General features: G+C 44.0%; 1 protein-coding gene across 7 annotated transcripts in view; it reads left to right on the top strand.

Moving 5' to 3' along the window:
- The first annotated feature begins 2,795 nt into the window (after positions 1-2,795).
- kiaa1217 (KIAA1217 ortholog) overlaps positions 2,796-14,581 on the top strand; it is a 97,220-nt gene continuing 85,434 nt past the window's right edge. For all 7 annotated transcript variants that reach the window (XM_030079158.1, XM_030079166.1, XM_030079159.1 and 4 more), the window contains exon 1: positions 2,796-3,234. In XM_030079158.1, the coding sequence (XP_029935018.1) occupies positions 2,877-3,234 (358 nt within the window). In that variant the 5' untranslated portion in view covers positions 2,796-2,876. The remainder of the gene's footprint in view (positions 3,235-14,581) is intronic.

Genomic DNA, 14,581 nt, shown 5'->3' on the forward strand with positions numbered 1-14,581 from the left:
TCTGTTTGCCTACTGTACAATCATAAGTGGCCTAAAGGCTGGGAGCTCTCCAGTCCACATAGAGGGTTTTCATTTACTCACAGCGCACAGCTACACACACACATATACACACACACACAAAATGACATATTGAGAGAGTTAAGACATCGCTTCTCACACCAAAACCTAAATGCAGAGTAGAAGAGTGTTTTCTGTCATAGTCATCCTTATTTAGGTTTGATGTCAAGCCTTACTCTTACAGTGCTGTAAACACAGCGTAACACAGAGTTGACACACAAGTATAATGTGGCATTAATCTGGCATTATTCTAATATTTAATCATATGGAAATGTCTCTCTTCCTCTCTTGCCAAAGTCATAAGACATTCAGCGGTTTCCATGAGGTTCTTAGCTCTAAGATTTGGGGAGGGACCTTCCCAGTGGGACAGTATGTAGGTCAATCTGCTTTACTCTTTCTCTAAAGCCTTTCTGATATGTGCCGATATGATTAATATTTCATACTGAATCTATAAGATGATTGATGTCTGTCGTCATGTCCAGAGGGCTCAATAGATAGTCTTATATGGGGGAAGGGGGAATTAGTGTTGGGGAATTGTTCAAATCTTCAGGCATTTGTATACGTGCACTGTGCATGTGTTTGAGACAGTGTGTGTTTGTTTAACGCGGAATCTCTATGTAAACCTTTCACGAGTATTTCAGCGGATACACATGCTGTGCAGTTGGAAATGGAGCATGGTGTACAGAAAATTCCCAATGCAGCTTCCTTCCCTGGGTGTCCTCACTTCTCGATTATATGACATCCGAGTGGCATGGCACCATTTCAGAGCAAAATGTTACCCGTCTAAAGCTGAGCCTATAGTGGTCCAATCCATGTGGATGGTTGCCTGGACACTGTTGATCTTTTGCTCACTGTAATCCATTTCCCAGCGTTTCATCTGTCAGCAGCACACACAATGACGTTCCTGTGCATTGTAGCACATATTCATTACATATGCTGGCAGCTGCAGTATATTACACAAGTGTCACAGGCTCACAGCCCAGATGTGGTGGCTTCTGTAATGACCTGTCAGCAAAGTTAACAAGTTAGTGACTATTGCATAGGTTGCCGATGAGTTTTTAGAGCTGTGGTTTACTTTTGATAATCATTTTGTGTCAGTGAAATGTGCATTTTTATGTTCAGAAAATCACTTTTTGTTGCCCATTTCTTCAATAGCCATAATGTCCCATAAAATGTCTTTTCAGTCATGGCTCAAGACAGCTTGTTTTGACTCTTTCCGTGTCTGCACGACCAACTTTGATTCATGCTTAAATGTGCTCTGTTTGCAATGATTGGTCTGTAGTGTGGAGGAAATTGCTGTGGGTCAGACCATGGCTTGCTCCAAGCATGAAGGGGATCGGGAATGTTTTTTTGGTTCAAGAGAGGAATACAGTGTTTGACGATGAGAGGTAGGTTCAGTTTTTTTTTTTTTTTCAGGACAGAGGCTAAGAAAGTGAAAAGTTTCTGAAAACTAGCACCTCTGATCTGAGTCTCCCCTCCTTGCTGCATCTCTCACAGTCAGGACGTCTCCCCTCTGTTTTCTTGTCACATCAGATGTCTTCAGTGCAGCAGATCAGAACAACTCCACTGTGTGTCTCTTGGCGTACACGTTCGCCCATGCACGCACACAACCAAACACTGTAATCCTCCCTTCCTTTGCGCTCTTTAATTCTCTGTAAATTCCACCAGTCAGTGAAGGAGTTGGTGTTTTGTGGCATGCATGTGTGCGTGTGTGTGTTTTTGTGTGTGTTTGTGTGTGTGTGTGTGTGTGTGTGTGTGTGTGTGTGTGTGTGTGTGTGTGTGTTTTCCAGTTTCTACTGTAGTAGCATGAGCATCTGATCACATGTGACGAGGAAAGAGCTGGAGGGACACAGTGAACTGAGAGAGAAAATGATCAAGGGAGAGGAAAAAGAGGGAAAATAGGAGGAGGTGAAGCCAGTGATTGTGTGGGAGTGGGGCTCTGAGCGGTCGACTGATGACGCGAAGCACCACACACACATCTGGAACGGCTTCAGCAGCTGCACCTGAAGAGGAGGGATCCTCCGCAAAGCCTCTGCCGGCACTTTCTCTCTCTCTCTCTCTCTTCCTCGTGTAGTTTTTTTTCCCCTTCTCTCTCTCTCTCTCTCTCTCTCTCTCTCTCTCATGCTGTCTTCCCCAATCTCTCTCACTCTCTCTGGTCTCCGCCTGCCTGAGCGCTGGAATGGTTACCCGCTGAGCATCAGCAGAGAGGAGCGAGTGAAATGAAACGAGCGCGAAGAGGAGAGAGAGCACAAGAGGACAGGAACACGGGAAAGAATTAGTAGGGATGAGGTAGGAGGGAGAAGTTGACAACCATATTATGGCAAAGTGAAGGAGAGGGGATGGAGGGAGAGAGAGTGTGAAAGACAGGGAAAGAGAGAGAGGGAGAGAGAGGGGATTAGAAAGCTGGAATGCGCTGACACCGAAGACCTGACTGCCTGTTTGCATTTGGCACAGCACGTCCTGCCACTCCACAGGTTTATCCACACACACACACACACACACACTTACACACACAAGCACTGTTTGCCTTGGAGGATGATCCCGGGAGGCCACGCCAGGAGAGGAGAACACCTTCCAAGGAGCTATTGACCCCCCTCCCTCCACCCCCATCCACCTCTCCTCCCACCCGACTTCCCAAAAGTGCCCTCCCTCCGGCCCTCTCAACCTACCTGCACCAGTCACAACTCGCTGAGCTGCAGAGACACAAACTCACACTCACACCAAGAGCTAAGAAAACCTGGATTGCCCTCGGGAGCCAGATGCAGTCAGACTGACTGAGAGAGAAACTGAGGAGTGCTATTGATCCACAGACCTGCAGGATGTCCAAAGCCTCCAGGTTGGCCCGGCCCCCCTCAGTCGGGGCAGGATCCAAACTGCCCTCCCCTAGGAAGGAATGCACTGGCACGGCCGTTGCGGGCGGTCGAGCCCGGGTGCTGAGCGTGGGCGAGAAGCTGATGAGGGCCGGTAGCGATGGCATCCTGACAAGGCAGAAGTCTTTGCCGTCCACCGCATCGGTCCCGCAGGACAAAGCACAGAGCGAGACCCAGGCTGAGACTCAGACCCCGGGCCAGAACCAGAGTCCAGGTGAGAACCACGGCCAGAATATGGAGATCGTCCCGCCCAAGAGCCGGATCAGCCCACCCAAAGCCGCAAGTCAGCAGCAGGGCTCTGTGCAGAGTAAGTACAGTGGATTTAGGATGCGTTAAAAGACATCATAAACTGAATTAACTCTTGCTCACAGTGCAAATAAATCCCAAGCGTAACAAATGATTTAGTTATTTATTGAGTTTTATCTTGTTTTTCTTCAAAGAAATGAGAGAAATCTACCAGTAGGATGAGATAATGCCACTTGTTTCCATTCCCAGTCAACTTGAATTTTCTTGAATGAAGTGTCATTTTCTTGATACCAGCTGGCTGATCTGCCTTGTTTCAACATATTTATACTTCTTCCCAGAAAAAAAAATTCTCAAACAAGGAACTGGAACTTGAAAACAGGTGGGATGATATCCTCCCAATGGCAGATTTTTCCTTCACTTCTTTCAAGAAAAACAAGATTTTTAACACTGAATATGAAACTAAACGACTTATCAAGATGGATTTTTTTTTGTAGTGCAACCACTAAAATTAAAATTGTTTAGGTCTCTTTTTGTCATGTGTGATAAATAATCTATGCACAGGAGCAACTCTGAATTTCATCACCATGGTGTCAATTGTATTTGACAAGAAATCAGTCAAAGCAACCAAACATTTCTAACCCAATTTGAAGAGTGTGTGAGCAGCCATTCATATGTCCTCTGCATACTTGTTGTCAAAGCTGTCAGTTGTTAATCAAATGTCAAAATGTGCATTTTTAATATGGAACAGCCTTGCTGTTTCCTCTTACACTGGGAATTGAGAAATGGTTCGCTCCCATCCTTCTCATCTTCCAGAGTTGTTTTGTATTCCCCTGTGTGCTTATCTTTGCTGGTCCATTTAGTATACAGGGGATTAGGCCTTTTTTCTGCTTGTTGTGTGTCCCCAGTAATGCTGCTGCATTGTGCTGAGTGTGGATTAGGTCCTTCTATCTGGGATCTTCTTCCTGGCCTTTGGGACAGGATGGAGATGGTCCTGTGTACTATCAAGCCATTTTGCTGCATGGAGGGCAAAGGAGTGACTCCTCATAGTGTCACTCCTCCACCATACTCATCTCAGCGGGGTACAGATTAAGAAGAGGGGGCTCGGGGGGCGAGGAGAGTTGGGAGAAGAGGGGGTCTTATCACTCCCTTTTGGCCCTCTCTCATCACATTCCCAACTCTGCAGGGGTCTGCCTCTCACCCGGCCCATGTTTTTTTGTCAGGTCACAGTCGTCTCGCAGTCTCAAAGCAACACTGAATGTCCGAGGCTGTGCCGGGGGGGGGATTTGTATGTATCTGTGCATATACAGCGGCCGGGGTAATCCGTTGTCGAGTATTTTTTTTTTTTTTTTTTTTGAAGAATCTGATTGGCAGGCTGTCCATTTTTGTACACACCCTCTGTCTGTTGAGCTGGTTCATGTCAATCACTCTGCACGTCTGACGGCTCAGTTTGTACTCAATGGCAAGCATTGGAAGAGGTTTAGCGGGTGTGGTGGTGGTGGTGGTGGTGGTGGTGGTGGTGGTGGCGGTGTGTGTTGGGGGGGGGGGTCGTCAACTGAGAGAGTGACAGAAGGAGGTCAGGAATGTGAGCAGGGAGCAGGGCATGCTGGGAAATCTACAGGTCTCGAGCTTTGTGCCTGTGTGTGTGTGTGTGTGTGTGTGCCTCCTTGCAGTAAAGTCAGGTTATGGGTTATGAGGGGCAGGTTTGTACTGGAAACCAGATGTTCTTGTCTGTGCAGCTTCCAGTCTCTTCTTTTCTTTACACAAATAGACGACTGGCCGGCCTCCCTGCAGCGCTCCGTCTCTTAACCACGGCTTGAGTCTGTTCACTTTCAGTCCATTCAGTTCAAATTGTAGGTTGAGGCAAAACGGACATAGTTATGATAGAGGTTTAATTCTCAAATACAGCAGGAATTGGATGGAAGAATCACTTTTTATAGTAGAGGTTTTTTTTTTTTTTTTAAATGGAACCTTCTTCTTGGTGTGATTGCGTTGAAAGTGACCCACCTCTCTCTTCGCTGTCTTTATTTTTATCTTTGTTCTCCTCTCCTCCTCCCCTCCTATTTCTCACTTCCCATCGTTCCTCTCTTTTCTCATTTTCTGTACTTCCCTTTGTCTTGCTTCTCTCTAACATTCTCTCTCCACCTCTGTTCCTCTACCCATCTTTCCTCTCGTTTTCGCTCCTTTTTGTTGTCATGTTTTGACAGCAGCTGAATTCTCGTTCTGTATTGCGGAGTTATTGAAAGTTGCTATCACCGCCCACACACACACACACACACACACACACACACACACACACTCGCACAAAGAACATATGATCTATGTGCATTGTCGCTGTGTTACAAAGTCTTGCATTTGCTTGTGTGTATTTGTGTGTGTGCGCATGTGTGTATGAGGACAGGGAGAATTCTCAGTACACTCCCTGCTGAGGACAGTGGCTCACAAGTTCTACATACAAAAAAGGCAGAGCTCAAATACTCCACTGGTTGAGCTATTCTCAGTACAGTACCTTTGTTGTTTCTGCTCATAATTCACTGCCGTGCTATAGAAAGTAACTACACACCACACAGATTCCACAGCCCTTTGATATATAACACTTAATTGTGATTTTTGCACATTCCTACCTTGAGAGTGAGGCAGGCACAGTTTTCATTTTGGGGACTACGCTGCCGGCTGCATGAAGCCAGGCAAATGCAGTCATGCAGAGCTTAAGTAATTCAGCGGATTTTAAATAGGCCAACAATACCATCAAATACCATTTCACTGTAGGCTAATGGGAAGCTCATCATATTTCCTATCCACTTATTCCTTGGATATAAACAAAACCGGTTGATGTGGGTGGGGGATGGTTGGTCTGTGCCAGGTCTCCATGTCCCAAGCTGATGCCAGTTACAAGGCATGATGGCAGCTGAAGCGCAGGCCCCAGAGGGTCAGACGGAGCTGATGCACACAGCGCTGGCAGACAATAAATGCTTGTGACAGGTGACATTTCCACTGTGTGAAGGCTTCAGAGCTGACACTGCTTGCCAAAGGGCCCAATTTCAGTCTTAGAGTGGTCGCCTTGACCAAAAGCAAAATCCGCTTGACATTTTCTGGCCGAAAAAAAGGTGTAACAAATCTGGGCTAGTGGCTCACGACGAGCCCGCTTCTGATACTGCATAGCAGTTTCTCCCCCCAAAATAATCCTTGGTTTCAAATGACAGCTCAGTTACTGTTTAGCGTCATCTTTTAGATATTTCTCATGCTGGATTTCCATCGGAGCTCTATCTATTTAACTATCTGACAGACTCATTTTATCAGTATCATTCTTAACTGCAAATTCTTGAAGCTTTGATGTGGGTGTACTTCCCAGCATTAAAGAGCTGGATGTAAACATCAGCATCAGCCTGTAGACGTTTGTAGCAGAAAGCCACCAGAAACAAAGGGTAAGGCTCTGGAAAGACTTTATTTAACTGATAACAACTTAACCTCTCTCTCCGCTCTTCTGTCAGCCCTCTCAACCTTATGGACCCTTATCTCCCTCTCTGTCTAGACCAACTTGAAAGTATTGCACTTTTTGTCTCGCCAAGTGGGTGCTTTGATCCCATGCCTCATCATGCAGAGATCTGTTCTCATCATGGTTTTGAGGTAAAGTCATGGCACAGATTTGCAGATGAGCTCACGTATCGGTGATTGAGAAGGTGAGTCAAGGCAAGTAAGGGAGTTGAGGGGTGGGGGCTGCTTTACTCATCCACGCACTGGTACAAGCATCCCCGATTTGTTGTTTCTTGTTTGATATAGTGTTTCAAGGCTTGTCACCGCATGAATATGAGCACACTCACTTCATCATCCTGTCAAGTATCCCAGATTATTACCAAGATATATAATATTCGATGCTGTCTCTACCTGTTTGCGTGTGAACGCCGGTGTGTTTGACAGGAGAAGTCATATTACAAGAGGTTTGTACTGGTGTTACTGTGCATGTGCATGTGCATGTGCACTTGTTTATGGGAGCTTTAACAGTATATCTGGCGAGGAAAGTGTTACATGCCCTCACTTGTTCTCAGCACAGCATGTCAGTGTTGCTCAAACCCTTGCTGTCAGTGGTCTGTGAGCTTTTGGTATCTCCGACAGACTTTCCACCATATTATTTCTGACAGATGGCTCAGCAGAGAAGCGCGGCTGAAAAGGTGGCACGACATCGCATCTGGCTGTTTTGGGAAACCTTCTTAGGGGAGCTCTTAGGGGAGCAAATCACACATATGTTGCTCTCTGTTATTTTTTTAACCACATACCGCCTTACTTCCCGTTGAAAAAAACTTGAAATAAGAGCTTAGTGCAGTGGGGATGAGTTTGCGGCCGAGATAGGAATGCGATCACCCGTTTCTTTGACATTGAAGCCAAGAGTAGGGATTACATTAATTGCAGCCTCTCATGACTCTTTAAACCCCCTCTTGTTTTGCCGGGATTTCTTCTTTGGCAACTATCAGCCAGACGGCAAGGGTTATAAAGAGAACAAAATACTCTCCCTCCCTCCACATCACTTGGCCTACTAAAATGTTTCTCAGATTCTTCACAATCCATTTCAGCCACCTTTTTGTGTATATGTCTGCGTCAGAATTGGCTGTTGTACAAGTTTCAGGCACCCTGCTACATCGACTGTGCAATGTCTTGGAAATGTTCTTAGTCAAAGATCTGCCAAAGGGAAATTTAGGAGAGCGAGTTACAGACAGTTACCCTGGTTGCATCGAAGCTATCCTACTTTGATGTAGCTGACAACTCAAATTCAGTAAGGGAGAGGCTGATTTTAAGCATCCTCACTCCCGCTGTGAATCAAGGAGTCATGGGTCAATTCAGTCCCTTGTGCCCCTTCTCCCTCTGGGACCCCAACAGCCACTGCATGAATTCTTATGATTTACTTGCTCTTGAGTCATACTGTTCCAACAGGACCAAATATGACTTGCATCAAATACTTACCATGTCTTTGAAGGGACACACACTTTGCAAACTAGAAAGCACTCAGTATACCGCAGACGCTCCATCCAGGTCACACCTGGAAGTTACGGCTCTGTTTGTGCAAAGCCTCGCCCTCTTTCTGCAATGCTGTCACCTTCAGGACGCGCCCCTTCCGGCCAATGAGCGTGGAGACGTTGTCAGGGCTGCCTTGATCCATGACACCCATCATGTTTCATGGTGTTACATGGATGCATTTGGAAACTACCCTGTTTGTTTAGTTGCCTGTGATCAACGTTCCCACCAAGTTGCATGCAAATCAGTCCAGTACTTTTTTGAGCTATTCTGCTGACAGATAGATGGACAGATAATATCCTGCTGCCAGATTTTTCGCCTCCATGGCGGAGTTAATAACAAAAGGGAGACTGGAGCAATTTGTAACACTGCAGCCTCTGAACAAAAGTAAATGGAGGACCGTGGGTATTAATTGTTACAAGGTCCGTTTTTCTAATAATACCCTCAGCAACTCTGGGCTCTGTTGGATTCTTGCTACTGATTGAAGAGTTTAAGCAGAAACAGTTTTTAAAGAGTACTTTGGCATGGCACCAGGATGGCAGTGTCGACGTCTCCATGTTTTCTCAGCTGTGGGAGACAGCTCACCTTTGTCTTTGGGGTTTAAATGGATACCTGCTGGCTAGTGAGAAGTCACATGAGTCATCAGAGGCAGAGTAGGTGAGCCGATAGTGTGTTCATGGACTTAAGGCCTCTGTTCTGAAATGAGTGTATGTGAGTCATCCTTAAAACAAAAACAGAGAATAATCAGGCCACTGAGCAAGAAGAAAGAGCTTTGGCTATGTGACTAGCCGTGTGTGAGTGTATCACCCTGTTGGGTCTAGTGTGTGTTGTTCTTTCAGGGTGTAGCCCAGGGCAGTGTGTTACTTCCCCCTGACTCTAGATAAACAGCAGATGTGATTGGCTGTCTTTGCATGTCAGATTAATGATAAAGTATTTTTTTTATGTCAACTTGGCTTCAGTTTTTTTTATGTTTTCGTGGCTCAGGAGGCAGAGTGGTCATCAGGTAATCAGAGGGTTCCTGGTTAAATCCCCGGCTCCTCCAGAGCGTGTTGGAGTGCCCTTGTGCAAGCCCCTAACCGCTGCTGATGGACGGCTTGGCACCTTGCATGGCCGCTTCTGCCATGTGTGTGAATGTGTGTGTGAATGGGTGAATGTGAGGTAGTAAAGTGCTGTGAAGTGCTTTGGGTGGTCGGTAGACTAGAAGAGCGCTATAGAAATGCGGTCCATTTGATCATTTTTCCTCTTGTTGAAATCAAAATCACTAACAAGGACTAACATGTCCTCTTCGTTCAAACTCCTGTCCTTGATAGTTTGACTTGATTACATGGCATAGTCTCCAAAGCCAATCAGTGCGGCATGTAATTCCTCCATAGCAGGCGTCTAACTGCTTGATTTTCCCCCTTCAATTTAATGTATGAGGTGTGTGTTCTAGCCTGGAGCATAAGTGTGGTTAATTCACCCAACTGGTGGTTGTAAGCGGATGCAAGGGCTCCCTCAGGGTTTCCTCTGATAGAGTTGACAGAGAAATCAATATGGCCTCCACCTCCCTTTCGTGCACCCTTTTACCCTTCAGGCAGACTGCATTTACATGAGTGTTGTGTTGTGTCTGTGTGGGTGTGGGCATGAGTGAATGCGCACACACACTGCTATATGCACAAACAGTGCTAAATATTCACACAGAGAAACTTTTATCTTTGTAGTTCAGATGATGCAAATTGAATCTCCCACTGTGTTTATTTCTTTCAAGTCAACACGTTGTTTCAGGGATTGGATTTTTCATTAATATCTTTCATTAATATTGCATTAATATTTAATGTTGCTGGCGGTACCCATCTGTAATCATTTGCGAGAATATTTGGTGGAGAAGGCCATTAAAATAATCTTTGTGAGTTCATGTAGCATACTGATCAGAGGAAAGGTTCTGCCAGAATTCAGTCCAAGGCCAAGTTTGAAATCCAAAAACCAGACTGCTTAAAAGTTAGAAAATGAACATTATAAAGTAGAAGGAGCTCTGTAGTGTCCGGCTACTTAGCTCTGTGGTCCGACAAGATCAGCTGAGCCATGAACGTACCTCATACTCTCTGTCAGGCGAATGTGACTTGCAGCTGAAAAATTATTTCAAATATTACTGAAACTGCAGTATGGCTAATTGCAATGTCCAAATTGCAGGAGCTGCAATTTTTGATCAAGGTAAACCATGTGACAAAATACCATTATAAACGCTGCAGAGATGCCCTGGGCTACAAACCGTATTTTCCAGATGTAAGGAAACATGTTTGTTTGGTACAGGACCCCAGCAAAAAACACATCATTACCACTTTTACAGTTTTTACAGTGAAATGAAAATTCTAATGTAAAAATAAGCATTCCCACTCTCAGTCTGTCAAAATTATTACAATATTTTGTTTTTACCATATCGTTCAGCCCAAATTGTGATATGGCTCATGATCTGGTTTCACTGACTAAACAACAAAGGCAACCGTTTCATTATCTAAGCTTCCTATTACTGAAATTATGACACTGCTGCTTCCCATGCACTTTGTTTTGTTTTGTTTTGTTTTGTTTTTTGTTTTTTTGTCATTTCTTTCTATTTCTAGGGCTGCACCAGAATAGAAAGCTGCCACTCTGGGAAAGTAATTTCCTTCCTTGCATTGTAACTTTCTCAGAGACTCAGATTACACCTTCCTTGTTTCAGTCTTGTTACATTATTAACTGCTGACTGTTTTCACAACACTGAGGCACACAGTGGGTTGGCATGCACACATGTACAGAATGAATAAGGCTGCAGAGCATGATCTATCAAGCTTTAAACCCTTGGGTTAGCAAAGAGCAGGCCTTTGGCTGACCTTTGGCTGACACTGTGTTGCTTAAGGTCCCCATATAAATCACAACTAAGATAACACTGAGAGGAGGGATGAATCAAACCCCCCAAAAATACATCGCGGGAAGAGCTGCTCCCTTCTTTGGAACCACAATTGAGTCCCTCTAGAGCTTTCTTTCCTGTGTCTCTTTTGTCTTTCATTCTCTGCTTCTCTATTGTCTTATACACAGTCTAACTTTTTTTCCTGTAGTGAAACATCCATTTTTCCTAAGGCCAAATCCTACATTGAAACATCAGACATGCTTGGTAGAAGCCCATTCCAGCTGTGGGAGTGAGCTCTCCATCAGTGCATAAAATGGAGCTTTTAAGAGCATTTCTTGAAAGCATAGTCATGGGTAGTGTTTTGTCAGGCAGGGGAACTAGCAGGAACTTGAAACTAAAATTGTCACATGTATTCTCTCTAGTGGACCAAAAGGGCACTCAACATGTTTACTCTTGAGCTGACCCTTGGCCTTTGTAAAAGGAAACTGTCAAGTTAATGGTCCGTCATGGCAATGCATCAGAATCAGATTTCCTCAAATCTTGCACAGAAAAATGTCAATGTGGTTGCAAATTTAGATTTGCAAGCATTGTGCAGGTCTGTAGCTATTATTAAAGGATGACACGACTCATTTTGGATTTTCATCTGAACTGTATGATGTTTTCTATCGTGCCACTTTACTGCAACTGCAGATTTCAGCGTTTCTGCTTCAAAACAGCCCCTCTCTGTCCCAGTTTCCAGCAGCCAGAGTGACAACTGATTGTGAGTGTATGTAGTGTGACATTCATGCAGCTCAGGGAATGTCCAGGGTGAGGGAAACTTTCATCTCACGTAACACTGCTTGAAGATGAATCTTTTGAAGCGATTTCACTATTATTATAGTCTAAAACATGCACGTATACTTTTAAGTCACACCTAGACATTTGATCCATTTCGTGACTTGTATTAAATCTGCTTGGGGAAAAAAATTGCCAAAACGTTTTGAGTCAGTCAAAGATTGCTCCAACACATGCATTTTTAATGGAGCATTCTCTGTGTGAATATCATTCTCTCAAGTCAGAGAATTGCTGTGTATTGCCGGATGTGCTGTATATTATTGCTGTATATTTAACACTGACATGACATACAGAAAATAAAGACTGAAAATAAGTTTCTAAAATGTCTGGTGTGTGGGTTCATGGTTCCAACAGGAGCAACACATTACCCTTGTGTATTAGCCAAAGCGCTGGCTCGTAAAGATTATTGATGATGTACACCATGTGATACGAGCGCTGAGCAGGATGAGGCAGCATTAAATCTCACTGATGTATAGGCTTCTCAAGACAGAGAGGGAGAGAGGCAGACGGATCCAGAAGAGGAATGAAAAAGTGGGAGGAGGAAAGCAGCAAGACAGAGTAGGTTCAGTTCAAACTTTTTCTATGTATAAGCCTGATGTTTTTTTTTTTTTTTTTCCCATTGTGGTCAGTTTTTGGCCGGTGCTGCGGGTGTGTTAGCCGTGTCAGTGGCATCTCTGGGTCAAGTTGTCTTTGTGCATGTGTGTGTGGGCGAGGGAGTGTTTTGGGTGCTTTGGACATGACACATGCTTCATGCTTCACAGAGGTTTGTGTATCAACATGTATTTAGCCAGGATGCACACTATGTGCCGAGTTTGCTTGGTTACTCACCGGAAGAAGTGTGTGTTTACCCCAGAGGACAAGCAACTAGGGATGGTTTGAAAATTCAAAATCATGATTAATTGTGACCAAAATTATCATGGTTTTTGGAATTTTTGTGGTATTCATCTATTATCTTCCCCTCAGCCTTTATATGAAACCCAAACTATGACCAAAAATTGGAAGTAGTCCTCTTGAATAGTAAAAAAAAAATCTCTCAAATGTTGTCACTACTTTGTGATATGGTCAATTGAAGTCAAGGCAACTATGCAGTGTGTTTGTGGTAGCATTAAAGGGACTTGACCAGACGATGCTGACTTTGGTTCATGCTAGATGGTGTGTACTGAAAAAAGCATGGCTTTTGAAAAACACACTAATCAGAAGTGGTTATTGCAATAATTTTAATTTGAAGCAGTGTAACAAACCATCAGATATTTTATCACAGTTTATAGTACAACCGGTAACTGTTCCAACATGTGTGGTTGTTCTGAAATTGTTATGGACACCACTCTTTCATCTTCTAGCTCTAATTAAGCTTGGTGCACTCAGGTCAGAAAAACACTTTCAGTTTTATAGAAATCCTTCCTTGTCCAAACTCTGGTAATTATTAACACATAAATATTGCACTAGAATCAGCATACAATTGTTTTTAATCTTTGAACACAAATAAAATGAGATCTTTCTCAAGACTGTGCTGCAGAGCGGAGTGAGCACTTCCCCTGGCACATGGCTGCTTCAAACACAGTTTGATGAGTCAGTCAGAACTCAGTTATGTTGCCTGCAGGCAGCTGTTGCCATGAGGCAAAGAAACCCCCTTTTTTAGCGTCTGTCTCATTATGAAACTGATAATTCACTCTATCCCCCCTTTGTCTGAGAAGTGTGTCAACTCAGTCAGTGTTTGCTCATCAGTTATCTAAACTCTATTTATTTGCAACAGCAAAATGCTCCATACTCAGTAGGTAGTGTGTGGTTTAGTTTTTGGAAATGAATGCCAGGAGTCCATTTTTTTCTGGTTTCGAAATGTTTATGAGCTGCATTGCTTGAGGCTTTGGAATGTGAATCAAAGTGGTCCTGAAGGGTATATTAAGAACCAGCAAGTCAAGGAAACTTTTCATTGATACCGTAATATGGATGGATGGTATAGAATTACTGACCTAAATTAAAGGTCTGGGTTTTTGATTAACCGTTTGTTGACAGTGAAGTTTGATCCATGCTTTTCTCGGTCCCAGCACAGCCCTAATGCCAAACTAATCACACTGATTTACGCTGTATTACCCAATGCACTGGGGAATGAGGCAAATAGGAAAGTAGCATGGAGAGTTCAAGCACTTATTACCACCAGTAAGGACTCAAATATTGCTAGGATGCTCCAGATTAACACAAAGGCAGCAGAAAGTGCGCAGTGTGCTTACTTTTAAAGACTGTTCCTAAAGACATATTCGATAAAAATATGTCAGATGGTGGAATCATAACGCTCAAAGAGAAAAACCTACAGGTTGCCAACTGTCCGTGCAGCCTAACTGTGGGTTAACAAAAAATAATTGGGTCAACTTTTAATGTACCTCATTTGCTAGCAGAATAGGCAGACATTGTACAATAACTGTCATGTGCTCAGGAGGGTCTCAGTCTGCCTCTGTCAACTTAATGACTGCCAAATACAGAGAACATCGGTGCCTTGCTCTGAAGCCATTAAGATCACTCTGACCCCTGTGCACTGAATTATAATCTCCCGGTTGCACTGTGTGTTCTGTCGGTGCAAGAAAAATGGAGAGGACAAATTAATAAGTTGTCCCCTCCCATCATTTTATTCTCAATTATCCCCTCTCTCTCTTTTTTTTTTTACACAAATTGTGCAGCTGCTTGTCTTTTCACCTGAGCTGTTGCTTCTATT

Source organism: Myripristis murdjan, chromosome 20 (assembly GCF_902150065.1).
Source record: "Myripristis murdjan chromosome 20, fMyrMur1.1, whole genome shotgun sequence".
In the NCBI taxonomy this organism is placed as follows: domain Eukaryota; kingdom Metazoa; phylum Chordata; class Actinopteri; order Holocentriformes; family Holocentridae; genus Myripristis; species Myripristis murdjan.